Source organism: Podarcis gaigeae (assembly GCF_964106915.1).
Source record: "Podarcis gaigeae genome assembly, chromosome: 7".
Lineage (NCBI taxonomy): Eukaryota > Metazoa > Chordata > Lepidosauria > Squamata > Lacertidae > Podarcis > Podarcis gaigeae.
Genome location: NC_139683.1, coordinates 30,034,701 through 30,062,069, shown reverse-complemented (window position 1 = coordinate 30,062,069; position 27,369 = coordinate 30,034,701). Strand labels below are relative to the sequence as shown.

The following is a 27,369-nucleotide window of genomic DNA, read 5'->3' as shown; positions in this document are numbered from 1 at the left end:
AGAGATCTTTTTGGAGCACCTTACATCTCCTTTTCTTGCTATAACTACCCTGAACAATTTACAATCATCAGCAAACTTTGTTACCTCACCACTTACCTTTCGTTCTCGATTAAGAGCATAACACTTCTTGCTTTTATTAGTGCAGATGAAATATTAAACTTTTAAATAAACACACTCATGAAAATGTATTTATGAATCCTCTTATTCATGTTCTATAAAAAAGAGTCAAAAGAACTGTGAAAACTCCTAGCACACCAAGAAAAAGATGCATGCATTCCCTTAAGCAATTTTTATTGTACTTTATTCCACACTATTAAGTGGGTTTTAAATATAGTTTCCATAGTGGGGTTTTGGATATGTGTTTCATCTCTGTACAAAACCTTTATCCCTTTAAACACTATTTACATAGATATCTAACAATCCACAAGTCATATGCCTAGGGCTTTTTTTCCAGCTGGAACTCAGTGGAACTCAGTTCTGGCACCTCTCTGGTAGGCGCTATTGCAATTATAAGAGAACAAGACATTCACGGTGAGTTCCGGTGCCTCTTTTTCTGGAAAAATAGCACTCCATATGCCTTATGATCTGCCTTTTGAAATGGGAACACACAAAGACCTTTTGCAAAGTAAGAAAATGAAGGGATTTATCCACTGACACGATAGGGCGAGGGTACTGCAATACATAAATAAAGTGTTTTTTATATATATATATATCACTGAACTGTATTTCTTAAGCCACACTTTCTTGTTCCAATGCAGTTATACAGAAGTTTGTCCTTATTTACAGTCAATAAACATAATTGCCTACTGTGCTTTCAGCAGCCAAATGTTAAATTGGCTAGGAATACTAAATGAACAATATTAGGAAAACAGAATCGCTAAATTACATCAGACTGTACATACAATTACAAGAAATATTTAAGGGAACTTCATTGCATTTATCCACTGATATAACCATACCTTAGTCATGATGATGAATTATTTTAAAAGTAGAACAAGACCTAGAATTATTCCAAGCTACAATTTGTGGTGTATAATTTCTGAAAATGAAACTACTTTACTGCCTGCTTGCTCAGTGTATAAAACTCTATAGATTATAAAACCATAACCAGACAGGCTGTGAAAAAAGCCTCACCTATTGTATAAGAAATTGCTACAGTAGTAAAAATGATTAGTGATTTCTATTCACAGCAGCTGCGATTTAGCACTTAGACCCCATTACAGTCAGTGATGCAAGTGGGCAATTGTTTGCAATCCCAAAAGCTCAGCTGTAAAACCACTTCTTGGGTTGTAAACCATTGTCCACCATTCATTTGAATGGAGGAAGCTGATAGTGCATGCATTCCTTTGGACATGCATTTCTATCCCATCCATCACAACGAAAGGTAGACTGCTCATTCAGCAACTCCTTGTGTGTATCAACATGCACAAAGAACTGTAGACAAGACTGAGTTCATTGACCAGTTCAGGAGATTGCTGGAAAATTATTCTCAATAAAACTGGTTACCGAACTCTAAAGCATCACCTGTGGCTGTAGATGCACAACACAATTTAAAATACATAAATGCACTATTTTTAAAAACTGTACCTTATGTGGCATAGCACTTTTCAAAAGAAAAGAACAGACAATTACTTCCATGCCATCTCACTGTAAGATAGCATTAAAAAGTCATAGAATACTGGGGACGAAATGTGTACGCACACAGACGACTTCTTGATGACTGCTAACATGATGAGATTCTTGAGTGATTAACTTAACATTAACTTTGTATGTAGCAACAAGTTAACCCTTCTGTATTTTTGCTAAGATAAATGTGGTACTTCTTATGAGACTATATATGTTAATTATACATATATATGTTAATTATACCCTCCAAGTGTCCCTGTTCTCCAGGGACAGTCCCAAGTTTACAGAAGCTGTCTCAGTTTCTGATTTGATCCTGGAATGTCTCAATTTCCCATAGGACACCCCTATTTTTATCAGATAAATATTAGAGGGTATGGTAGGATGTCCCTAATTTCAGCGGAGAAAAGTTGGATAGTATGGAGTTATGCAACCCTCAAGCCAAGGAATAAGTAACTATACAACCTTTAGAAGACATCTGAAGGCAACCCTGTATAGTTCTATTATGTTTTTATCTATATTGGAAGTTTCCCAGAGCAGCTGGGACAACCCAGTCAGATGGGTGGGTATACATAATAAAATTATTATTATGGAATAGGATGTCTCTATTTTCATCAAAGAAATGTTGGCGGGTATGAGAGTCAAACTGTTCCTTCATCTAGCCTGGCACTCGCAGTGGTTCTCACAGGTGTCAAGTCTTGCCCATTCATGCTAGAAGATACTTTAACGTTGTGTGTAAAAGGAGCTCTTTCAGAAATGTTTCTGTAGAGGAGCAAATTCCTGATATATTATGGAAAATGCAGCAAGTACTACATATACTGCTAAAGCTGGCTTTTGGCATGCAGCTGGCAAAACTAACATGGTCTCAATTCAGAGCATCAAATGGAATTGAGTAGATCTAAGTCCTTGAAAAAACTTTTGCACAGATATAGCTAGTGTAAGTAAGTGTAAGTGTGTGTGTGTGTGTGTGTGTGTGTGTGTGTGTGTGTGTGTGTGTGCCTGCCTATTCAAAGGTTAGTTAGGTGGCTTGTTCTATCTTTCTCTTACAACAAAACATTACTCCACACAATTAATACAAACACAGAATGACACATTGGCAATATACAACTCAACATCAGGTGGAGAGAGATACAGTAGTCAGTTTTCAACACAAAAAATCTGCCTCAATTGGTTCAAGTCAGTCATTCCAGCCTGTTGAGTCCATCTTGAGCATATGGGATTCCAAGCTTAAGCAAAGTAGAAATTTCTAGAGGAAACAAAGTGTTCCTTCTAGAAACATTAGCTTCTAGCAACATATACAAGGAAGTAGCTTTTCAGGATATTTAATTAAGCACCTTAGAAAAATTAAAGAGAAAGCACCTCGTATACTTTTGATGAAGAGAAACTGTCCAGGAAACCAGAAGACTTCATAGAAGGTGGATTTCTAAAGGCACAGTGTTTTATGTCCTGAGCAACACGGTGGCTGAAACACACCTACTTGCCACCAGAGAAGAGCTAGCCTTAACAAAAGAGAAGTTTGAATCCTGGAACCTGGTATTACAATCCCCACAGCAGGGATCTTCTTCACTGTCACCTTTTTTGCACATACCTTACTAGGGCTTCCAGGAAAATATTGTTCTAATCATTCACAAACAAAGATTCCTAAATTCCAAATAGATAAACAGGCATATCTATCTGGAATGCCACAGTAATTGGTTGAGTGATGCTAATACCAGGCACTGGTATTCAAATAAATTTTACTCAGGGTAAACCAATAGAAATTAGGGGACCTAATTTAGGGCTTACCCACACTTACCTTTCCTCTGCAATTTCCAGGAACAGTCCATGCTTTAAAGCTCCACATGAGTGCTCTGTTTCCTCCCACCCCCAGGGCTTTCCCTATGAAAACCTGCTCTCTAATGCTGAATCAGTGCAAACAGCAATCCACAGAAAACTAGAATTGCTGTTTGTGGCACTACAGCTTAAAAGAGCAGGTTTCCACAGGGAAAGCTCTGGAATGAGTGCTCAGTCTGGATAGCTCAATTGGTTAACAAGCCTGGATAGTGCAGTTGGTTAGAACACAGTGCTGATTACGCCAAGGTTGCAGGTTTGATCCCCGTATGGGACAGCTGCATATTCCTGCATTGCAGGGGGTTGGACTTGATGATCCACAGGGTCCCTTCCAACTCTACAGGTCTATTCTTATATGAAAAGCAGAGCTTTAAAGTGTGCCTGGAAAGGATAGGGCAAAAAGTAAGTGTGGATAAGTCATGTTCCTTAATTTCAGTGGGCCTCCTCTGAGTAAAACTTCACTGAATACCATCCTAAGGGCTTGTGGGCTTGTACTTCAAGTTTTGTTTAAAGGCTGGTATAAATATTATGACTGCCACATGAAACAGCCTCCACAAAAGAGGTAATCTAGACAATAGTGATGACATGTAGTGTTGGCTTAGCACATAGATCACCACCAAAGCAGATAAAGTCCACTTAATGGCATGCCACTGTAGCTGATACCAGAAATATGATAGCAGTATGAAAACTCTTTACTCCATGGGGACAATTACTGCTGCTGCATAAAGCATTTGAAATGGCCTCTACTTGAATGGGTACCCAATTCATATGGCAACGACTTGTGATAGCAGGTAAATGCAGCTAAGCTATCACATGGCAATTGATGTTATCATTAGTGCTTACACAAAAACTTGAATGGCTGCTAAGGCTAAGGCTGCAAGTCAGCTACAAGGCATCTTCTGGAAATTTGAACCAGATGTCCAAAACAATCTAAATAATGGATATGCATTAAAAAAAAGCAAATCTTTCCAAGTGCCTGGAAACACTAATTACTTAGGGCTATTTCACCCAGTTGCAGCTGTCTAAACCAAGTCCACCACACGCGTCTGAATGTTTGGAGATGTGTGACTCTCCTTCACGTTTTACAGCATAGCACCACAAATACTATTATAAATGCAACAATACATTTGCAGCTACTCCTTTTGCAAACTGAATGAATCAAGTGAACAAAGCATTAGGGAGGATGCTGTATGTATACAAAAGTTAAGCGTAGTGGTAAGGTAATAGAGAGGGGGTGGTAGAAAGAGGATCAGCAAGCAAGACATGCAACATTTTGGAAGTTGACCTCTGTTTGTTTATACAAAGCATGTTTTCTCATGGACAGACACTTCACACATTGTATTTTTCCTACATGGGTCTAGGGAAAAAAAAACATAAGCAGCAACACATGTGAAAAACAAATGACTCTCAGCAGCCTGTTTTAAAAAAAACAAAAAACCTCTTGCTGTGTGCTCTGGTTGCTACTTCAAAACTTCCCAATCTTGCCTGAATATAAAGAAGTTGGCTTCCGCTTTAAATTGGTTTAGTGAGTGTGAATGTTGTCCAGAGTAATTCTGAGAATAATTAGTGAGAGTAATCTTGAATCTGTAAGGATTATTTTTCCTTGTGTGCATTAACATTCATCTTAATTAAACAACTTAGTGTTTACAGTTTGCTTTAAACTTTAGTATACTGAATACTCTGAAGTCATCTCTGAACCTGCTTACTAATTAACTCCATGTCTAATGTTTTACTTACCCCCTTTCATTTGTTAAAAAATGATATTTCTTAAGATTGCACCTAGTACCTTTCTATGTGGGATGCACACTTGATGCAAATGTTGCCACCTATTTGGGGAAACAATGAAATGCAGTACGTTTCAAAAGCAAAGTGATTGTGAGTGAAAGGTAGGATGTGTACGTGTATTAAATCCTAAACTTTAAAGCATTATAGTTGTATCTCCATTAAGGAAATGGAGGTTCTAAATGCAAATAAATCATAGTGTACTTTTACAGGGGATGAGAAATGGATTCTACAAGTTTTATTCAATCATTGTGGGAATAGATCACTTGTGAATGACAGTACCATACTATAGTCCAGGGACACTCCCCACTTCCCAATGTTGTTGGACTCCAGCCAGCATGGAAAATGATTAGGGATGATGGGATTTTCCAGTCCATCACCAACTAAAGGGCCACATGCTGTCTGCAGTACAGCAAACAAAAAGTGCAAACCACCTTCAACAATATTTAACTGTAGTTCCTCAAAACGTGATGTGCAGATTCCCCAAAATACCATCTCCCTGCCCTCTCCTAGCATTTTCCCACCTCTGCAGAGCAAGACAAAAGCTGAAGCATAAGATTAAGGTCAGGCTTCCTTGTTGACTTACAATGACAAAAGTCTCCATGGTTGTATTAAGCATGTTACTGCAAATTAGCTGTTTGGAAGCTGGCATGTATACACGGTGAAACAATACGATGTATGCCAAACACTTCAAATGGTGCATGTGTGAAAATATCCTAAGAGAATTTACAACTTGTCCACTCCCCCCCCCCAATAGATGACAAAATACCCTTTTAAAGAAAATTAAAACCTTGTGTGTGTTTGTGTGCTCGCGTGTGTGCATATAACACAGGCATGGACACACACACATGGCAAGTGGCAAACATTAAACTCTTTTTACCAAATGCTAGCTCTCTCTATGGAAGCCTTTCCAGTACCGTCAGCTTTGATTATATCTATACTTTATGGTGGTAACCAGTACCTACAAGAGCAGTCAAATGGCATCACATATCTTGGCAAAACATTCTAAGGGTTGTGTTTTTAGTTATTTTTTAAAAAAAACTTTTTTCTTCCCCTTTGCCTTTCTCTGATTTTCAGACGGAGCAATATCCCTTGCTTTCCGCCCATAGTGAGGTTACATCTAGAAGGTGATTTCCATGTGTAAAGCAGACAATAGCTTATCAAACATTTCAGGCAGAGCTTTCGTTTCACTTGACATGAAATACTTTTTTTTGTTTTCAGTGGAGATAATTTTGTATGCTAAACTGTCAGTCAAGCTTGTAAGTGATAAAATGTTGACTGTGAATCCACCTTGGGTCTTCTGAAATACAGCCAATCACCAGTTCCCAGAGTCTTGCATCTTACACAGTTAAAGCCTAGTGATGTCCTTGGTCTGTTGCAGATCCCCAATACTCTCGTAGTCATTCTCTTGTGGGATGATTGATTGGCTGTTGTTCAGTACCAAAGCATTTCTGTCTTCCTCACGGTTTATAGTCTGAATCGCTTCATAGTCTGGCTCTAATTCCCCATTTAGTCTGTCTGTTGACTGAGGCATGGCGGTAAGGTTTGGGGTGTTTTCCAAGTCCTTCACACTGGCATAAAGACCACTGCAAATAGATGGCGACTTCTGAGGTACAATTTCAGGAATGCAGGTGTATGTAGACTCCAGCGCTCTGGTGGCCTGGCCTGGTTTATTTACAGAAGAGTACATTGCTGAAATCTAGAGGAGGGTGGGAAAGGGGAAGAATTAAATACATGAAAATAGCAAATTGATTGTTCATACTATGGCTTCATTATTCACTAAGAAATATGCTATGGCATATAGGCTGAATCAGTCATAAACATTTATGGGCCAATAAACCATGGTTTGTTGGATTAAGGATGAGTACCATGTTTGTGGGCTTCCTCCAAGTTTTGATATCATGGTTTGAGGTCAAGAGATTAAACCACAGTTTCCTGGTAAAGTGGTAGACTCTTTCATTGGAGGTTTGTAAACAGGGGGTGCATGGCCATCTGTCAGGGATGCTGTAGTTGTGATTCCTGCATTGCAGGGGGGGGGGGGGCTGGATTAGATGTCCCTTGGGGTCCTTTCCAACTTTCCAATTCTATGATTCTGTATCAGGCTGATGCTTCTTAATTGCCAGAGCCGAGTCCCTCTTACAGAGAATGCCTTGCTTCACTATAAAACACAGAAAATGCTACAGCTTGCAGATTTCCATGTGCGCCCAACAAAAATAATCCTTTGCATTGGAGGGGGGCATCTTTTATTGCACAGATTTGCCCACCATTCTCAGACCTTCTTAATGATGCAGCACTTATGCAGAATTATTAAATTTCATGCAAAAAGAAACTCACCTCGTCTTCTGTAAGAGATGGGTCTTCTTCCCGAGATTTGTAGGACAGTGAACTAAGCCTCTGAAAGAGACAGGAAAATAAGCTTTATTAACAGATAGCAGTGATAGGCACCCTGCCTCTAGGATTTAGTACATAATAAATGGTCATTTTCATACTCACGCATTTCAACATTAGCTAAAACCCACACTGCAGTTTCAGAGATAAACAGCCTTAAGGTAAGTAGAGCTTTTAGATGCGAAAAAACGTTAGTTATGAGCTTGAGTGGCATAAGGAGGGGTGAATGATCAGCAACATTATAGACTCCAGTCCAGTTCTACTATATTTTTTAAAATTTTACTGAAATATGTCTATGTCAGTAGAAGTCCATGTATGTACACAATTAAAATGAAGCTGATTGGCCAATCAGAATATTTTCCTTTGGATTTTTCAGTGCATCATACTAATACACCTACTGGTACCAATACACCAATACACCATAACTGGGTAATTAATGTATATTTTTTAGTTTTAGAAAGATTGGTAGGTTCGGTTCAGTTACTGAGGCCTACAAGGCAACACATAAAAAACTCTGAAGAAACAATTAGTTGTTTACTGCAACAACTAATTTATCTCACCATAATTTGCCACAATTTTTCTTTAGGATTTCTACCTTGTGCAGCATAAAAATAAAACCAGCTGTTCAAAATAGGCCTTAAAATTATGTTGTCACTTAAAAGCTATTATAAATGTTCAGTTAAAAGGATGGGTCAACATAATTTAAATTTCAGTACTGTATGTCAGGCAACATACAATACTCAAAACTGGCACATTTGGAAAAACAACAACACACAAGGGCATTTTTACATAAAGAGAGTGATTACCTACCACATCTTAGCCTCATGAGATATATATTCCAGGGATGGGGAAGAGCTGGTAGGTCAGAGCCCCGATTAATTCCCCCAACCCTGTGGGCAAACTTTGACTGGTGGGTGTGAGCACTCATCTGGGAATCACCTGACAGCAGATGGTTGATAGCTGTCAAAGTTCAAAGAAAGTAACCTCATTTGAATGCACACCTTCACTGCCAGTCAGCTGACAGGCACCCAGAGAGTGCAGCTTCAAAAGTGCTGTGTTTCAAGGAAGTGGTTTTTTGGACAACATCTGAAAGGAACACAGGCTGACAGGCCTGAGAGAAGATTTGGAAGATGGGAAAATAAAAAAAATCTATTTAATTTGAAATGATGTCATAAAATGCAGCTGGGCTTTTCTGGGTGGAAGTGGAGAAAAACCTTTGGTTTGTCTCAAAATCAGAATGAAGCCAGGACTTTCTTGGATCAGGGATTTGGAGGCCAGGATTGTTGTTGTGCTTTTATTTTACTTTTTGTGTTGCTTCTGCTTCCAAACAGCATGTCCTATGACAAACACATAGACATCAGGAGCAAGTCTCAATACAGTGGCATGCTCTTCTGCAAATGATTAAGAAACGTAAGGTATACCTTGTCAGGTTCACTAGGCCCTTCTGCCACCTCTTCCTCCTCCTTGGCTCCTTTCTCCTGCTCATTCTCATTCTCATCAAGGAGTTTCGCAGGCACTGGAGGTGGAGCTTCATCTTCCAGGTCTGGAGTGTTGCTAAGAGGACTCTCCGAATTAACACTCTGGCGGCTTTTTTTATTCCTGTCCACGGAGGCATACTCAGCTGATTCGACTTTACGCTCGGCAACATGATCGAGGTTCCCGTTAACCATCACAGCAGCTTTGGGCTTGCTGTCGCAGCTCTTCTCTGTGCTGGCTGTTGCTGCCAGCTCCTTTATCTCCTTCACAGTCTCATACAAACAGTCCTCAACTATGTTTTCTTGGGAGGAGCTGTCTTTCAGCACTTCGTAGGGGCCCTCCATACCTAGACCCTGATCGTTTTCTGTATTTCTTGTAGACAGAATAGTTTCTATGGCATTGTTGGGAGGAATTCTGGGTAGCTCCCTGCTTTGATGACATTTTAAGGATCTTCCCTGACTGTCCTGTTGATCCAGGAGGTCAGTAGCAGAGGTTTGCACTTCTTCATAAGGCTGGATGCAAGCAGTTGTGCTATCTTCTGATAGAACTAAGGAGGGGGGAATATACATAATATGAACAACATGAGCCTTTAATGTAAGTGCAGAATATAACATCCATTATAGAAACCAGAAGGGTCACACCTGAAAAAAGAATATCCTGTTCCAGGAAAAAAAATATCCACCAAGGTCCTCAGATACACTGGATTATGTCTGCTAACCAGCAGTGACTGGTGCTCACTGGGGCTGCTAGGGTGGAAGGGAAGGAGACTAAAAGGACCTGGAATCAACTGATTCTAGCTGTTGTTGTTTGTTAGATTTATATACTGCCTTTCATGTAAAGATCTCAGGGCAGTTCACAAGATAAAAATACAAGATAAAAGCACAAATAAATAGTTACAACAGAAAGAACAAAACAATACCTCTCACAAACACATTTAAAAGGCTGTAGAATATTAATCAGCCCAAGGGCTGGTTGAAGAGGAACATTTTCGCCTGGCTCCAAAAGGTGTATAATGAAGGCACCAGATGAACCTCCCTGGGGAGAGCATTCCACAAACAGGGAGCCACTGCAGAAAAGGCCCGTTATGATGTTGCCGCCCTCTAAACCTCTCGTAGAGGAGGCACATGAAGACGAGCCTCAGATGATGATAGTAGGGTCTGGGTTGGTTCATATGTCCTTGAGGTACTGCGGTCCTGAGCCGTTGAAGGCTTTATAGGACAAAACCAGCACTTTGAATTGGGCCCAGAAACTAATTGGCAGCCAGTACAAGTCAGGCCAGGATTGGTATAATATACTCAAACTGTCTTGTGCAACCTGGCTGCCAAATTCTGCACCAGCTGCACTCCATCTTCCTCCCTGCTGAGTTCCAGAAGTACAAAGCTAAGATCTGGCTATATATTAGAAGGGAGGCAGATGGGGACTGGCTGAGAGCAGGCTAAAGTTGGTGGGCTGGTGCCCCATTTGCCCTAATGGGCCTGCCTCCACTGGTGCTTAACCTGTGATATCTTTCAGTCTAGTATTTAAGTCAAGCAAAGATGAAAGCAACAACTATACAAGATCCTCTCTTACTCCTACTTACAACAAAGTAAGCCCCTTTAATAGGGATTATGCACAGAAAGTTTGATCTTTTTGAAGCATGTATTAGATAATGTCTTGATTAACTAAAGGTGGTGATTTTCTCGTCAAAAAGAACCCTCAGGAAAGAGAAGAGGCAAGGCTGAAGAAACACCCCTTCCTAGACATCTTAATCGTCTTTAGGCTTTGCAATTTAGATACAGCATCACTTGGCAAGAAATGTGCATAAAATTGTCAGAAGACAATGGTTTATTACCTAAATAAGGGAACCTTTTGTGTTCAGATATTATAGAATTCGAAGTTATTGTGACTTCTATGCAACTACCATCACCTAGTTGGCCATGCTACTGCAATTAACAAGTGTACCACTTGTACATTTGGGAATTGTAGCTCTGTGAGGGGAATAGGCGTCTCCTAACAACTCTCAGCACGCTTAACAAACTACAGTTCCCAAGATTATTTGAGGGAAGCCATGATTGTTTAAAGTGGTATGATACTACTTTAAATGTATAGTGCAAATGTAACCTCAAATCAGGGGTGACTTTGTTTTCTCAAGGTAATTTTATTCCCTTAGGCATATATTTAATGTTTTAATTGCTACTTCTGTTTTTATTTGCTGTTTGGCCTGAACTTTGTTGTTAATGTATTATTATTCTTAGTTGCCTTGTATTGTTTTGTGAACTGCATTGGCGGGAAGGACGTGTGTTTGAGAGCTGAGGAACGAGCCCTTGAAATGAATACAATGTGAAGAAATAATCACACAATCACATCACTTGTTGAGCCACATGTTGAAAGTAGCAATGAGGCTCCCTGGCTCCCTACCCAAATATCCTGAGAATATGCACCAAGTATAGTTATTTAAGCTGGGGATACCCACAAATGTAGGCTTCCACAAAATCTGAAACTCTTGATTGTACAGCTCCCATGGAAGCCTACGTAGACATCCATTTCAGCTTGTAGACATAAGGGGTCTAGTGCTCTGTGAGCTCAGTGGTGGGGCCAGTTGCTCAGCTCCACTGTCCCTTTCAATTTGTGGAGCTCATTCATGTGATTAATTACTGGTGCAGAAGGAGAATATCCTTCTACAAGAGATCTTCAATGGCATGGAAGTGTTGAGTTTCCAGCAATGGTTGTGGAACCTGAGAAGACAACAAGTAACTAAAAAGAGTTACCAGTGTGCAGTTCTCTTTCTGAAAAACAAACTCTTGGCAGGCCTTGTGCATGCCACTGATTTCACTGTCTGACACCTGTTCCTCCTTTCTTTCAAGCTATCATGTATCTTTAAAATTTAATAGTTAGAGGGAGGTCAGTCCAATATACCAGGCTGTGGAAGACACAGAATATGAATGTATTTATTTTGTGTTTCTAGTTTATAAAAGCTTTCAGCATTTATTTATTTTTAAGTTACACTCATTTCAAATGTTTAGCCAAGCAGGAAGACTCACTCACTTTTCAATTACCTTCACAATGATTGAACTGAATCATTAAGGATTTTTATAGCTATCTAGTTCACCAAGAATATAATGTGTTAATTTTACCTCAGGATAACACTGCAATTATAATTTAGTAGTATGTTTCAGAGACTAAAATGTAAGAGCACTTGTGTACGCTGGCATTTCTTATCTTAAAACATATGACCTAGAGGTACTAATTTAAAAAGCATATGATAAATTACTACAATTGCCAATGAAATGTGTACAGGTTATGCAAACTAATAGATGTCTCCCTGAATATTGTTTTCCCATACCCAATCACAACACAATTACCAACAAAATCCCTATCTTTTCAGCATAGTTGGTTCATTAATTTATTTCAACTATCTGTTAATCTCTCTTGGCTAATTCACATATTCGTGTTCCTTGATTGATAATGGAAGCACCAAGTGATAACCTAAATAACAGACTGAACAACACAGATAGAACTTTTATGTTACCTCCACATTATCTCTCACTAAGCATGGTGCCCGTTTGCTGTTGTGAGTGCTGTGAAATCAAATAAATGATAAGTCAGTTCTTACCATCACCATTACTGAGTCCTCCATTTTGTTCACTGCTGGCAAGTGGATCTGTAGCCAGACTTGTGACGGAGTGGCTAAATGCCTCCTTATCTGAAGGCTGCAAAGCAAAATGAATGGATTAGCATATCATTTGAACCAGCTATGGGAAGAGTTATTGTTCAGCAATTACTGTTATGGATCACTGTTAAAACTGTGTTTATGGAAGACAATCTTACTTGGCTACGAAGGATCACCGAAGAAGAAGACTGTTATGGAATAAGTCCTAATTTTCATGCCTTCTATACTGTTTTAGACACCTGCGAAAAATTTAGTTGCCTACATTTCTTTGTAATGGTTGTGGTTTTAGGTATATTTGTTTTTAATTGGTTTCTGGATTTTAGCAGTGTTTTATTTACAATTTTATTTATACACTGCTTGGAGATTTCTTTGATCAAGAGGTTTATAAATCTTCTGAGGTAAGTACCGTATTGGCCAGAATATAAACCACACCGCAAATAAGCTGCACCTTTAAAAATCAAGGCTTATTTGTGGATGCCGCCCGCCTCTCGGCACTACGGCATTCCCGGCACTATCACTCCAAGCCAGCGTCGGGGGAGGCTTGGGAGCGGAGGGCAGGCTGTGTGCCATTGCCGCACACACCCGGGCTGCTTCCTGAGGGGGGAACCACACCACTTTGCCAGCGGCGTCCTCCCCTTTCTCCTTCTTTCTGGTGGCTGGGAGCGGCGGGCGGGCAGCACACTGCTGCCCTGCGCTCCCAGCATGCTTCCGGGGGGGGGGGGGAGCCACACTGCTTTGCCGCACTTTAACTTTTCACAGCCTGAATTTAGAAAAAAGTGTGGTTTATATTCAGGCCAATACGGCAAATAAGGTTCACATATGCCGTAACGCTAAACTATTGTTTGTTCAAACAATGATAAGCAAATGAATAGATTATTAGTCTTAAGGTTCACTGTTATTATAGCTAATAGTATAGACTATGCTAGTCTTCCTCTTATATGTTATGAACTACAGAAAAAGCACTTTCAATAATAAGTGACGGATTCATTTTTACCACATTCATCAGATTCTCATGGTCCCCATTCTGGTGTTTGGGTCTCTTCTCCCTTTAATGTAAACAGAGATTTAGGTGCATTGTTAAAATAAAATAGCAGTTCAAACTATAGTATTGATGATGACTACTTGCTGGTCCCAATCCAACTAAAACCTTCCTGAAATCAACCGGACATGTATATAAATACCAAAGGAAGTTGCTGCAAACATACAGGGCACAAAGTTCCCTTCCATGAGAGTTTCAGAAGCAAGATATTTACATTTCACCACCCTTCTGAACTCAGCGGCAAATCCCACCTCAACTGTAGCTGCACTTCTAAAAATTTATTTCCCTGAAAGCAGACTAATTATGCCATTTAAAATCCACGATGCTGCCCATGCAATGCACAATATGATTCATGTACGCAGTAACTAATTTGCTCCCCGAAGCTTTTCTGACAAAGCATCTGCTTTTAATGTCACCCATTATTATATCAATAGCATCAGTGTAACTTTTCTAGGAAGGAAGGGATTTAGTTTAATTGCACTTCTCAGCAAGTACCTGCTCTACAAACATCCTGGCACCAAATCCAGCCTAACAACATGCTAAATTATTAAAGTATGATTGCCAGATAATGTCTGGCATTAGAATTTGCATAGCTTGTTAGAAATACCCAGCAGACCGATTCTTACAAGAATGTCTTTAGTTTTCATCCTCTTGGAAGTGTCTTAGAGACTTCAGGGATAGAGCATGCAAATGAGGGCAGGAGTTATCAGTCACAAACTTTGGTAAGCATTCTTCGGGGTTATTTTAGTCAGTTCCAATTCAACAGCAGCTCCAGAGTCTTTCCCCCCTCTTGCTATTTTATGTAAACAACAAGGGAAAGGGCAAAGCTATTTATTTTAATGGATATTTCTAGTTGAACATAGCCTCTGTTGTTTGAATAATCAGCAATGCAAAGTGGGCAGCCATAATTAATATGCATGATGAACTAACTATATGCTGGTCTCATTAACAGGCAAAATTGATTGATATTAATTCTGGTTCCAATTCAAACGTACAGCAAAACTGAACTTTGTCTCTTGGATTTGTTCACGAAAACATAATCATTCCTTGATTTTAGACCCCCAGCATCCAATATTAAACACATACACTTGTGTCTTATGAAATTATAACCACAATCTTTATTTGGTGTGGTTGCTGCCTGAGCCCAAGCTGAGGGTTTCCATCCTTTTGGTGGTGGTGGGGGCACATTTTGAATTCGGAGTGTGTGCTGAAACAGCCAGTCACAAAACAGCTGCTGTTGGGGGCAGAAGGAGGATGGCAGAATACAAAATGGCTGCCATGGGGTTTGTGGCATAACACGACATTAGACAGCCACCCCTGACAATCTTACACTTACCATGGGAAGTTAGCTATTTCCTGCTGGTCCTGATTTTGTGGAGGTCACACACTATTTTTACACAAACACACACACACACACACGCTGTCACTGTCTAAGGGGTCCAACATCACAGTTCCTGTTCATGCCTTTACTGCACCCTGACATTGTATCCTGAGCAAGACCTTACCTATCACAGCTAGAGCATAGGAAGAGCAGGAAACTGAAGACCAGGAGCATTGCCATGGCTGCCAGGCTTCCCCATATGATGATGTGAAGCAGCCCTGTACTTAAGAAGCTATCCCCAGGCCCCATGATACAGAAGGGGGTGCCTTTGGAGGAGGGCAGCTAGTCCTCACAAGACCTTGGCATTTGCGCAGATAAGAGTTCTTCTTTCTGTGGAGCAAAAAAGGGGGGAGAGACATTACAAAGAAGTCCGGTTTAAAGGCTGGGTGTGTTCAAACCCCACATTTATAGCACATTACTTTCCCCAAAGAATCTGTTGCTTATCCCTCCCCGAGCTACAGTTCCCAGCATCCTTATCAAGTTACATTCCCTAGGGGGGAAATCATGTGTTTTAAATATATGGCATGACGGAAGTTACAATTTTAATCCTGCTTTTTTATATTTTCAGAACTACTAACATTTCAGCTATGTTAACCGTCACGAGGTAATCGGAGGCACCATTCTGAATCTAATGGAAACAGCGGAGAGTTTGTTTAAGGTGCGCTGCTGTCGGATTGAACTGGCAGCTATCTTGGCCACTATTTCTCCTCACCGATGTGCCTGGAATGATGCTGTATCACAACATAGCATCTGATGAGTTCATGGCAGAGTCAGTAAGCACAACTAGTCACTTCCTGATTAGTAGCTACGTCTTTTAGCCCACTAAACTACCCCTAGCAAGGGAGAATGTCTGCATGTGAACAAATTTAGAGAGGGAAATGATGGTATTTCATAGCAATGACTCCAGATTAAAATTGTTGAATTTAAGCCCCAGTGGGAACCAAGCCTGCCAACCAAGTTTTCCATGTGGATTTCGGTGGGACCCTAGTGCAGCTAACTTAACAGTGCAATCCTATGCATATCTACTCAAAAGTAAGCCTCTGTAATTTCAGTGGGACTTATTTCTAGGTATGTTGTAGAGGACTGCAACCACAGTCTGGATCCCCCTCTTTAATCAAAAAGAGGGAAACCAATAGGATTATGGGGCTTGAATCAAACAGTAGTTCTACTTATAGGAGGCCCATTGAAATTAATGGGTATGACCAACTTAGACCCATTAATTTCAGTGCATTTAATCTGGGGAGGACTTAGTTGGCTACAACCCTAGAACTGGAAATAAATATATTTTAACAACTCTGGATAAAAGCAAGAAAAGGAAAAGTTGTAAGTATAACATCGATGAAGATGAATTGACACATCTATTTGTCTACTAATTTGCATTAATTGTCTATACAACAGCCATTTTTTAAGGTTCAGATGTCCCAGTTGGATAGTCATACTCAGAAATACTCATTTTAAAAATCCAAATTGTGCTGCAGTACTGTATTTAAAAGCAGTACAGAGCTTTAAAAGCAGATATTCAGGTTGGGTGCTGAACCACACCATGGAAAAATGAGATATACCCATTTGAAATAGCTGCATGTTAGCCAGGGGCATCTGTGGTGATCCTGAAAAGCTTGGCAGCATTTTCATACAACGGTAGTGAAACAAATGTTCTGTTCTGTTCTGTTTTTTAAAAAATACTATACCTGTTTCATGTCAGTAAAAGTTCAAGAGTGCCGGCACAATATGATCTCACTCAAAGCTTTTAGGAATAAGACAAAAGTAACAGACTACTGCACAAGTTTACAATACTACACAAGTGATTCATTTGTCCAAAATCACTATGTATCGTCTGGATTTGCCTTCATTTGCCACATGCATGAAGGGATTCTATGCAGTTAAAGTGGCAGAAAGAATGTGCTGCTGTCTGCATCCCAAGGTCTTGTGGTTACCTGAGCCCTGACACCCGTGCATTAGGCAATAACATGGATGCCTTCCAAAGAGACAAATTCATGGAGGATAAAAGCTATCAGTGGCTTCCAGCCACAATGGCTACATTGTACCTTCACTGTCGGAAACAGCATGTCTCTCAATTCCGGGTGCTGGAATCACAAGTGGGGAAAGTGCTATAATGCTCATGTCCTGCTTTCAGGCCTCTTACACAGGCATTTGGTTGACTACTCTAAGAACACGTTGCTGAACTGGATGGGCCTTTTGTTGGCTCTTACATTCTTCATATGGCAGAGAGTAACCTTATGACCCTACACCGTAATGAACAGTTCTGCTCCTGTGGAAGCAGGCTCTCGCCTTGCAGATGTCCATTCTGAATGCATGCATACTGGGGGTGGGGGGACAAAGATGGCTCAGAAGTTCTGAATAACCAAGGGAACTGAAAATTCTCCATCTTTGCTATTGAAAAAAAAACAAGCCTCATAAAATAAATATTAATTTGCACCAAGCTCTACCTATTTGAAATTAACTGATCTGAAATTCATGAAGAAACAGGGATACAGTGGTACCTCGGGTTACAGATGCTTCAGGTTACATACACTTCAGGTTACAGACTCCACTAACCCAGAAATATTACCTCCGGTTAAGAACTTTGCTTCAGGATGAGAACAGAAATCGTGCTCCGGCAGTGCGGCAGCAGCAGGAGGCCCCATTAGCTAAAGTGGTGCTTCAGGTTAAGAACAGTTTCAGGTTAAGAACAGACCTCCAGAATGAATTAATTACTTAACATGAGGTACCACTGTATTTGATTTACAGTGAGCTTCACTCCCAAGTAATTATTCTGAGCTCAAGCATACAGAATTTTCTACTCTCATAGGTAACAAATGTTTTTAATAGTTCACAAGCTTGTTAAATTTTAAAACTAGAAGTGTGAGCTTAAAGAACAATTCTGGTTGCGATGTTGGAGCAGTTATTGCCTGTAGATGTGCTTGTTCAACTCTTGGGCACAAGGTGGCAGCATTAAACCACTGTTCCCTTTGAGTGCTCCAAAGCAATCACATTTTTGTAGACTCCCAATGCATTGTAACACAAGCCACTTTTTGCCCCTCTGATTAACATTTCACAGATATTTTAGTACAACTTAATTGTGGTCTTTTGCACAGAGTTCTGCATGTGATATTAACAAGCACATATTTGTGTCTCGAATGCAACTTGTGCACACGTAAATGCTGTTAACGCGAGAAAATCTATGTGTGAAAATGCCAGAGCTTAGCTTAACCTAGTTGACTTACAGTGGAGTCCCAGTCCAGCACTTCTACACAGGGAGTTTGGTATTGTCTTATAAAACCAATATTATCTACATTTTAGTGGATTATTGTCCATATCTGATGCTTTATCCCCCCCCCCCCTCCCCGGCATTTGTCATATAAGTGGACGGATTATGATACGATGGCTAACTTGCAGATTCTGGATCTGCAGTTTTTAACACCGATGCTTACTTATCTAAAATTTCATTTCACTACCAATAACTACCCTACAGGAATGTAGTGACAACTTATAATGCTATCCAGTCTGCTCACAAATGCATATTGTTGCATGCCACCCCAATCTATGAGAAGTGCAAGATTCTAGTGGTTCCCAGCACTTACCCAGGATTCCTTTTGGAATGAGGCATAGCAGAGACTGTGGTATCTTCATGATATACGGCTTATTTACACATATATACATCCTGAGCCTACAATGGAGGGCCTCACAGCATTAGTACCTCAAAAGGGTCTTGTTTCTCTCATAGCCGCAGCCTTGGATTCAGACAGAAATCAAACATTGCTCTCTAATGTTTTACAGTCGTACATCGGCTCCCAAATGCCTTAGGAGTCAAAAGTTCCGGCTCCCGAACAATCAAAAACCGGAAGTGAGTGTTCTGGTTTCCGAACGTTGCTTTGGAAGCCAAACATCTGACAGGGCTTCCATGGCTTCTGATTGGCTGCAGGAGCTTCCTGAATCCAGTCAGAAGCTGCCCTTTGGAAGTCAAAAATTTTAGAAGACGAACGGACTTACAGAATGGATTCTGTTCGACTTCCGAGGTATGACTGTACTTCTAAGTAGCATCAATTCCCTGCTCTCTACTCTGGCTTTATCTGTTGAGGAAGAGGGGCTCCGTCTGGCACTGAGTTCTTTAATCCCCATCACCTCACCAAGGCTATTTCTTGGAATTAGAAAGCTTGATTAGCTTTTAACACTTCCTGGATCCAGGGAATGGAGAAGGCCGGCACCCTCTCCTCAAACACATAAAAATATATAGAGAGAGATTGCTTGCATATTAATTGCCACAGCAAAGTTTTAGAGCCATGATAAAAATCCTAAATATAACGAAAAGGCATAAATAAATATACAAGCTCACAGAGAGATCTAGAAGGTGGCTGTGTGAGTCTTGGGTATCTGATTTTAATCCATTCCTGATACCCTACAAGGGAAAGGGAATGTTTTTTTCCAGAAGGAGTGTTTAGAGCTTGTCAAAAGGTCCACATGAGAATGTGAACTTATCTTAAGGAATGGAATTTTGCTGGCTGTTTTGCTTATTATCATTTTGGACTAACTTAACAATAATACTTCACTCCAGTGGAAGCTGTGAAGTCATGAGAATTCCACACTTACATCTTTCAAAGCTAGTGTCATTCTGATTATCTGATCTTGAGAGAAGCTTGCTCTCACCCCTGTTTCTGCCCTGCCAAAATATGGAAAACACTGTACTGCAAAAGGATAATATTTTTTTACTATGTGTCAGGAAAATCCATACAAAGGAAGGACTCCACCATAAAGCCACAGATAAGCACAAGAGATGTGCTAAAACAGGATCAGTCAGTCCAAAAGATTATTGCAAAAAGCATGCATGAGATAATCGGAGATGCAGATGCACTCAAGCTGTCAAAGCTCAGTTTTAACACCTTTTCTGTTTATTAGGGTGTTGCCGTTATTTCTAATCCAATTTACAATGTTCAGTGAACATGTGTGAACTGTAGCTACAAAGATGCTATAAATTCCATCTTTTTAAACACCCCCTTGCTTGATACCAAGGTAAATGAGGCGCGTATGCATAGCCAATTACATTGAATATGGGTATGTGAACACATATGCACACATATATTTTTCAAATGCAAACATGCTGGTAGGTTACGATCCTTTCATTTTTATCTTTTTCAAGGAACACACAATCAGAGAGCTGCTTTTTATTTCTTTTTAAATATGCAATTGGGTCTCCAGGAAAAATAAAGCTGATCATTAATAGTCATTTAAATAAGAACAAATGGTGCCCTTTTCTTATTTTGCCTCTTTACTTATTTTATCATCCAACAATCTGTTTCAGACAAGGAATTTCCTCTTGTTTCCTCAAATTCCTAAATTATCTCTTTGACCTCTGCAACCTGGTACATATTCTTATCATTCCATTGGATTTGCTCTCCCCTCTTGAAGATTTCTGGCAGCTAAGCTCAGAGCTCTTTCCTGTGCCCATTTGTCACGGATGAACTTTGTTCCACCCTTGACAGTGTCAATCAGCCCCTTCTCATGCTCTGAGACATTTTGCTTTTGGAGAATTGTTTGATTTCTTCCCCATTCTCCTCCCTTTCCTCTTGCTTCTCTGGGTGCTGTTTGGCAGGACTTCTGGTCCTTGTTGCACCCCAAGAGCTCTCTTTTTAGGACTCCCCCCCATATCCCTCTGCTTCTCCTTCAGGGCAGCTGCTTTCTTGTCTACAATGGAAATCCAGTCTCATGACTGCCAGGCATACACTTCTGCACTGGAAGTACAAAATTTCCTCATCAGACTCCATTGGTCCTGAGAGAGCACTTCAAATGCCACCCATTTTACCACCATCTCCTTATAGCTCAACTGAAAATCCCAACCTTTGCCCCTCAAATATCCTCCGACTGTTGCATTGCCTGACGGACCCACCCTGGATGGTGCAAGATTTACTGCCGCCTGAAAGAGAATTGCCACTGCTTTTTCTCCAAACCCTGCCTCTGTGTACTGACCTCCCCCTCATTTGCTTTTGCCCCCCCCCATACAGAAGTGTCTCAAGTCCTGGATCTCCAAACCGACAGTCCCCTACTCTGAGGAAAGACCCTAGGAAATGCAGGGTCCCTAAAGAGTTGAGATGTTCTGGGAGAGATTTCAGCCCCCCTACCCAGACAGAATAAGTGGTACCTCGGGTTACATATGCTTCAGCTTACATACACTTCAGGTTACAGACTCCGCTAACCCAGAAATAGTACCTCGGGTTAAGAACTTTGCTTCAGGATTAGAACAGAAATCGCGCTGCGGTGGCAGCAGGAGGCCCCATTAGCTAAAGTGGTGCTTCAGGTTAAGAACAGTTTCAGGTTAAGAACAGATCTCTAGAACGAATTAAGTACTTAACCCGAGGTACCACTGTATATATAAAGTTGTGCAGATCGTAACCTGCATTTTATTACATACATTGCTTAAAGAGAGTTTTCTGATGAAGGTGTCTACGACTTTTTGCCAAATAAAACGAAACCTATTGTGACCATATTTCAACACAGAAAAGAAAGGCCATGGGTCCACGCAAGGTCTCCTGTGCTCTGAAAACTAGACCTTATGTTTCATTCTGAGCTCATCATGACTTCAAAACTATTGACCTGCAAAGCTGTAGACAGAAAAATCCAAACTGCTTGCTGTCCCGCTGAGGGTCTCTGAAGCAGCAGAGCTGCCCGCCCACCCACAAACGTGGTTGCAGAAAGTTGGAGGCAGGCAGACTGGGCCCAATCCCTGGGACACCTGCAGTTTAAATAAGGAAATAAATAATTGAGCCCCACTCAGGCCTGATGATGGCTGTGAGAGCCATCATTGGCCACCTTAGCCCCACCATTGGAGCAACCTAATTTGGGAACTTTCATCAGGCTCTGCTGGCAGGTCTGTCCCATTTGGTGGGTGGAAGGGGGGGGGTCTACATCCCAGCAGAGGGATGCAAGTGTTACTCTGACAGCAGCCAAGAGGAGGCTGCAAAGTGAGTGGAGGGATGTGCCCGCACAATTGAAACCCCCCCCAGTCTGGCATAAGGCGAGCTTGGATTACAGCCTGAGTTAGCCACGCTTCAGATGGAAATTAAATGGAACAGTAGTTCAAATTGCACAGCACCTATCTTGCATGCCAAGGGAACCCAAAAATTGATAGCAGAGGCATCACGGAAGTGTTCATGAATAGTAATAAGGTGATGTGTTGTTTCCTATGGGCTTCACTAACTACTTAATTAATGTCTATAGTGTGGTACTTAGGGAATGCAGCCTTACCTAATAAATGACCACAGCATACATTATTGCCTAATTATGGTATATCATTCATTCTCTCTCTCTCTCTCTCTCTCTCTCTCTCTCTCTCTCTCACACACACACACACACACACACACACACACGAATTTCAGGAATGTAATTACAGTGTTTATGCATTAAGAGCTTACTGATGCAATCCCTGCCTCCCCTAGTTCCAAATTCTCAATGGTTTCCTGGATATAATATACAGCCATGATCACTTACACTTAAAGAATTCAATTGTTTAGACCTCCACCAGGATTAGAAAAGGGTGATCCGAGCTTGGAATATGTGAGCTTTGGCATCTGCCTGTCAAAGAGAGAGAGAGAAGAAAAAAAACCATATAATTTTTAACATGTAACAATAATTTTAACATTGCATATGTCATGTACTTTGTGAATTTGCGTGCAATGACTTTTGACATACTATATTTGGTTTTTTAGTTTGTTTTTATTGGAGTGATGTAATTCCAAAATGTATCTGCAAGCGGTATATGGCGAAATTTCAATTAAAATGGTTTCAAACAAGAAAAAGAAAAGAAACAGCTGAGGATTGATTTCCTAGCAAGAAGATAAACTGTATTCTGGAGTCCGGCAACCAAACCAGTCATAAAAGCAGAATGAATTTGGAAGCATTTTTTTCACCCTCACATTTGCTTATTTTTTGACACATGGTGTAAGGCCAGTGCCACTTAGGCAGGGAAAATGCACGCTGATAGCTTTTTAGCTTGATGTATGTGTGGAGAAGCAATAAAAAGCCCAGAAATTAAAGCTCTCTTCATGAAATGCGTTTTTCAGTTGTGACACCATAAATTTGTGACAGCTGACAGTTCCAGGAGAGGGAGAGCTAATTCAATTTTAAAAACGTTGTTTGCAGAAGCACTTTGACTGTACATAATTTTACCTTGCTAATTAAAGCAGTTGAAAAGGCTTTTAATGTGTCAGTGCTCCAGCCCTTGCTGTCCTTGACAATATTTTTCACTTCATCTTGACTACACATGCCATCCATTCTCAAGATTGCATCTGTTTCTCTGACCAATTTCCCCATTTTCCCCTTGGGACATCTCATGCCAGTAGACACACCATAGTCTTGGGCAGTTTCCTAGAGGAAACTGAGTAATACCTGTAGCTTCCTTAAGCTGTAGAATACTTTTGCGGAAAGTGTCTGTATATGAGCAGAACAACTGAAACCATGATCACCACACCAGGCATCTTAGAATAATAATAGAATTGTAGAGTTGGAAGGGCTCCTGAGGGTCATTTAGTCCAACCCCAATGCAGGAATTGCAGCTAAAGAATCCATGACAGATGGCCATGCAACCACTGCTTAAAAACCTCCAAGGAAGGAGAGTCCACAATCTCTAGGAGGAGTCTGATCTACTGTCGAACAGCTCTTACTATCGGAAAGTTCTTCCTGATGTTTAGTCAGAATCTCCTTTCTTGTATCTTGAAGCCATTGGTTCAAGTCCTCCCCTTCAGCTCAGGAAAAAACATTCTTGTTCACTCTTCCATGTGACAGCCCTTGAGATATTTGAAGATGGATATCGTATCTCCTCTCAGACTCCTCTTTTCTAAGCTAAACATACCCTGCTCCTTCAACTGCTCTTCATAAGGTTTGGTTTCCAGACCCTTTATCACCTTAGTTGCCCTCCTCTGCACACGTTCCATCTTGTCAACATGCTTCTTAAGTTGTGGTGTCCAGAATTGGACATAGTATTCCAGGTGTGGTCTGGCCAAGGCAGAATAGAGTGGTACTATTCCTATTACTGACTTGGAGACTATACTTTTGTTGATGCAGCCTAGAATAGCATTAGCTTTTTTTTTTGCTGCTGCATCACACTGTTGACTCATGTTAAGCTTATGGTCCACTAAGACCCCTAGATCCTTTTCACATGTACTACTAGTAAATCAGGTGTCCTCCATCTTATATTTGTGCATCTAGTTCTTCCTGCCTAAGTGCAGAACCTTACATTTGTCCCTATTTAAACTCATTTTGTTAGTTTGTGCATAATTCTCCAATCTGTTAAGGTCCTCTTGAATCTCAGTTCTGTTTTTAGTGGCATTAGCTATCCCTCCCACTTTGGTGTCTTCTGCAAATGTGATGAGCATCCCCTCAATTCCTTCATCAAAGTCATTTATAAATATGTTGAACATCTGAATTACAAACAGATGGAATTTAAAGAAACAAAAGACTCAGAAATTTCATTTAATCCCTCCATATGTTGCTGGACTACAGCTTCATTCATCCCTGATAGTTGGCCAGAATGACTGGGTGTGAGCATTCCAATATTTAGAAAAACAAACAACTGAAGATTTCAATTCTTATGAACTCAGAACAACTGAAAGCAGCAGTTTACAATCACTTTAGGTATTCTTACAGATGCATTTTGAAACACACTGCTTTCCGCTAGCATATGCATGCCACAGGTACATTATGACTTGTTTTACTTCTGGAACACCCATTTATAATAAATAAAACACAAACTGAATTTGTGTTAAATTGTTTATATTTGCACTATGTTCAGTTTACTGGCCTCCCTCCCTCCTGCACAAGCAGAAATATAAAATCACGCATTCTGCCCAAGGCATTGAAGCAACGAGAGCTATCCCATGGCCCTGGGAGAACCATTTAAAATTAGTAGGTTTCCTTTCCCTTTAATCTGGCAGGATAAATATAATTATAAGATCTAATAATCTGCTACTAATATAATATTGGAAATCTTCACAGCTAAAGCATCACTCCTTCCAAACATAACTGGGTTAATTTTCTTAATAATTATGAAGAGGGGACATGGAGAGATTTTTCATAACATTTTGCATGGCGAGTGAGTTTCCAAATCTGATAAACCCAAAATAGCAGCCACACACATATCCTGTCATACTTTCTTAGAAGCTGATTGAATCTTACATGGAACTGCACTTAAGACTTCTGTTTGGATAAGGTCTCCTGATATGTATGCACATCACCAAGTAACATATCATATGCTAGCTCACAGTCAGACTCACATGGCCCAAAATGAGAAGGGTCTGGAATTTTGCAATCAAACATTTAAGAGAGATCCCCACAAAACTTGAGGGAGGAAAAAGGAATAAGCATGAACAAATGTTATAAACACTCAAGACACAATAGCCCCCTGACTTGGGTAGCTGCAGCCAGTTAATACTCAGTTTCAAACTCATCATTGCTAAGGCCCTCAGTTCTTTTCTGTTCAGACTGGCTAAATTTCTACATATTCCAACTTTTCAAGTAAGCTAGCCAAAAATAAGCGCTGCATTTTAAAAAAAATAAGGAAGGGAAACATAGAGCTTGATAAATGGCAGGTGTTCCTACAGAACAGGATGAGCAGGGTTCCGCAAGACACTATTAGCAATCGAGTCCTGACCCATAGTTAGATGCCCTGGAAGATGCTGGTTTACACAGAATGTATAAAGAACTACTTGAACTACTAGGCACAGTGGCTGTGTTCTACCTCCACTATACCAGTTGCTGAATCATAGGTGGTTAGAGTGCTGCTTAGCTCATGTCCTGCTTGCCGACTTCCCAAGTGTGTCTGATTGGCTACTGTGAAAACAGAATGCTGGATGAGATGAGCCATTGGCCTGATTCAGCAGGCTGTTCTTATTATGGTCTTACCTTCTTATGTTAACCTTTTCTCAGTATGGTTGAGAAGCTCTACCAAGCTTGGTCCTTTTAGACTAGCTCAGGGAGTGCACAGCTTGCATTATACAGCTCTTTTTCGACTGCCTAGTACGCAATATTTTGACAAAAGTTAGAGGACACTCTCTCAAGTGTATCGCAACTCACATAACCTGCTAGCAGAAGATCCTGCCCAAAGTCTGAGATGCAACAGGAAACTTACAGAAATTTGGCTCATTTTTATTAAATAATGTGCATGCAAGGCTTGGAATCTACACTGACACTATATAGCTAGAACACTACTTGTCATTTTGCAAGCGACACGTCAAACATCATCTTGACAGTTCAAATATCCTTCTGTCTGCTGTGATTAGTTTCAAGGCCATTTTACTTTATGGTACTTGCAAGGTACCTTTATGGGACATTTGCTTCTCTTGAAGTATTTTAATTGGATGGCAAGCTGGCTCCACTGTAGTGACTTTAGCTATCTAAAGCAGTCCAGCAACCTGAACTGTATGTCAAAGATGCTCAGGACTGAATCACTAGTTGCTTCTGCAGGTGCCTGGAGACACGACTTGTTTGCAGTGTTTTAATTATGGATGTTTCTGTTTTAATCTTTGTGTAACTGACTTTTTAATTTTGTTAACCAACTTAGAAGCCTCTTGTGCCATTAAGTGGTACACAAACCCATCCTGTAATAAAAGGCAGGCGGTAGTCTCCCCCCCCCCCCATTTGCCTGAGCGCTTATGTGCTGCTTTCAGACATTTTCAGTACAACTCAGCACACTCGTCTTGTGATAAGCAACAAGTATCACTATTTTGTGTGGGATAAATGGAAGTGCAGTTTGACCTTAGGGCTTAGTCGTATTATTAGAGCAAACAATCTGCTATGCTCTTGTACAGCAGCTTCTGTAAACAGACAGGCGGCAAACAAAGGGGGAGCTTTACAGAGTTTAAAATAGAAAATTGCCTTTGCATTAACAGGCTTATGGCAAGGTTACTTATGGCACATTTGCCTTTAGGACTCAGCAGGCGTGCAGTGCAGCATATTGTGTCAAGCCATCTGCTGAACAGGCAGAATCGATCTCAGAGTCTGTGTGTCCTGCTTCGCTTGCAGATTTATCCACTGTGACTAAACACACCCACAGAACTCAAGATTTTTTTGGGAGGGGGGGGGAGGAACTCCTCCAAACAGTTGGATTTGACCTTTCCAGGGCTGGGTGGCAGAAACTTAACATTTTCTATTTTCAAGGGAGAAAAGAGATAAGCTCTGAACACATTTCAAGGAAAATGCAGTTTGAAAGCTTTGCTC

The 27,369-nt window shown here is 40.6% G+C and overlaps 1 protein-coding gene across 8 annotated transcripts in view; it reads right to left on the bottom strand.

The window, feature by feature from the left end:
• Positions 1-279: 279 nt before the first annotated feature.
• Positions 280-27,369, bottom strand: part of PAG1 (phosphoprotein membrane anchor with glycosphingolipid microdomains 1) — a 97,603-nt gene continuing 70,513 nt past the window's right edge. For 3 of the 8 annotated variants that reach the window (XM_083747922.1, XM_083747923.1, XM_083747924.1), the window contains 7 exons: positions 22,648-22,731; positions 15,293-15,498; positions 13,743-13,794; positions 12,692-12,788; positions 9,045-9,646; positions 7,570-7,629; positions 280-6,934 (listed from right to left, as the gene is read on the bottom strand). In XM_083747922.1, coding sequence (XP_083604048.1) covers positions 6,584-6,934; positions 7,570-7,629; positions 9,045-9,646; positions 12,692-12,788; positions 13,743-13,794; positions 15,293-15,417 — 1,287 coding nt within the window. In that variant the 5' untranslated portion in view covers positions 15,418-15,498; positions 22,648-22,731 and the 3' untranslated portion in view covers positions 280-6,583. The remainder of the gene's footprint in view (positions 6,935-7,569; positions 7,630-9,044; positions 9,647-12,691; positions 12,789-13,742; positions 13,795-15,292; positions 15,499-22,647; positions 22,732-27,369) is intronic. The other 5 variants (XM_083747920.1, XM_083747921.1, XM_083747919.1 and 2 more) reach the window with 2 other exon arrangements.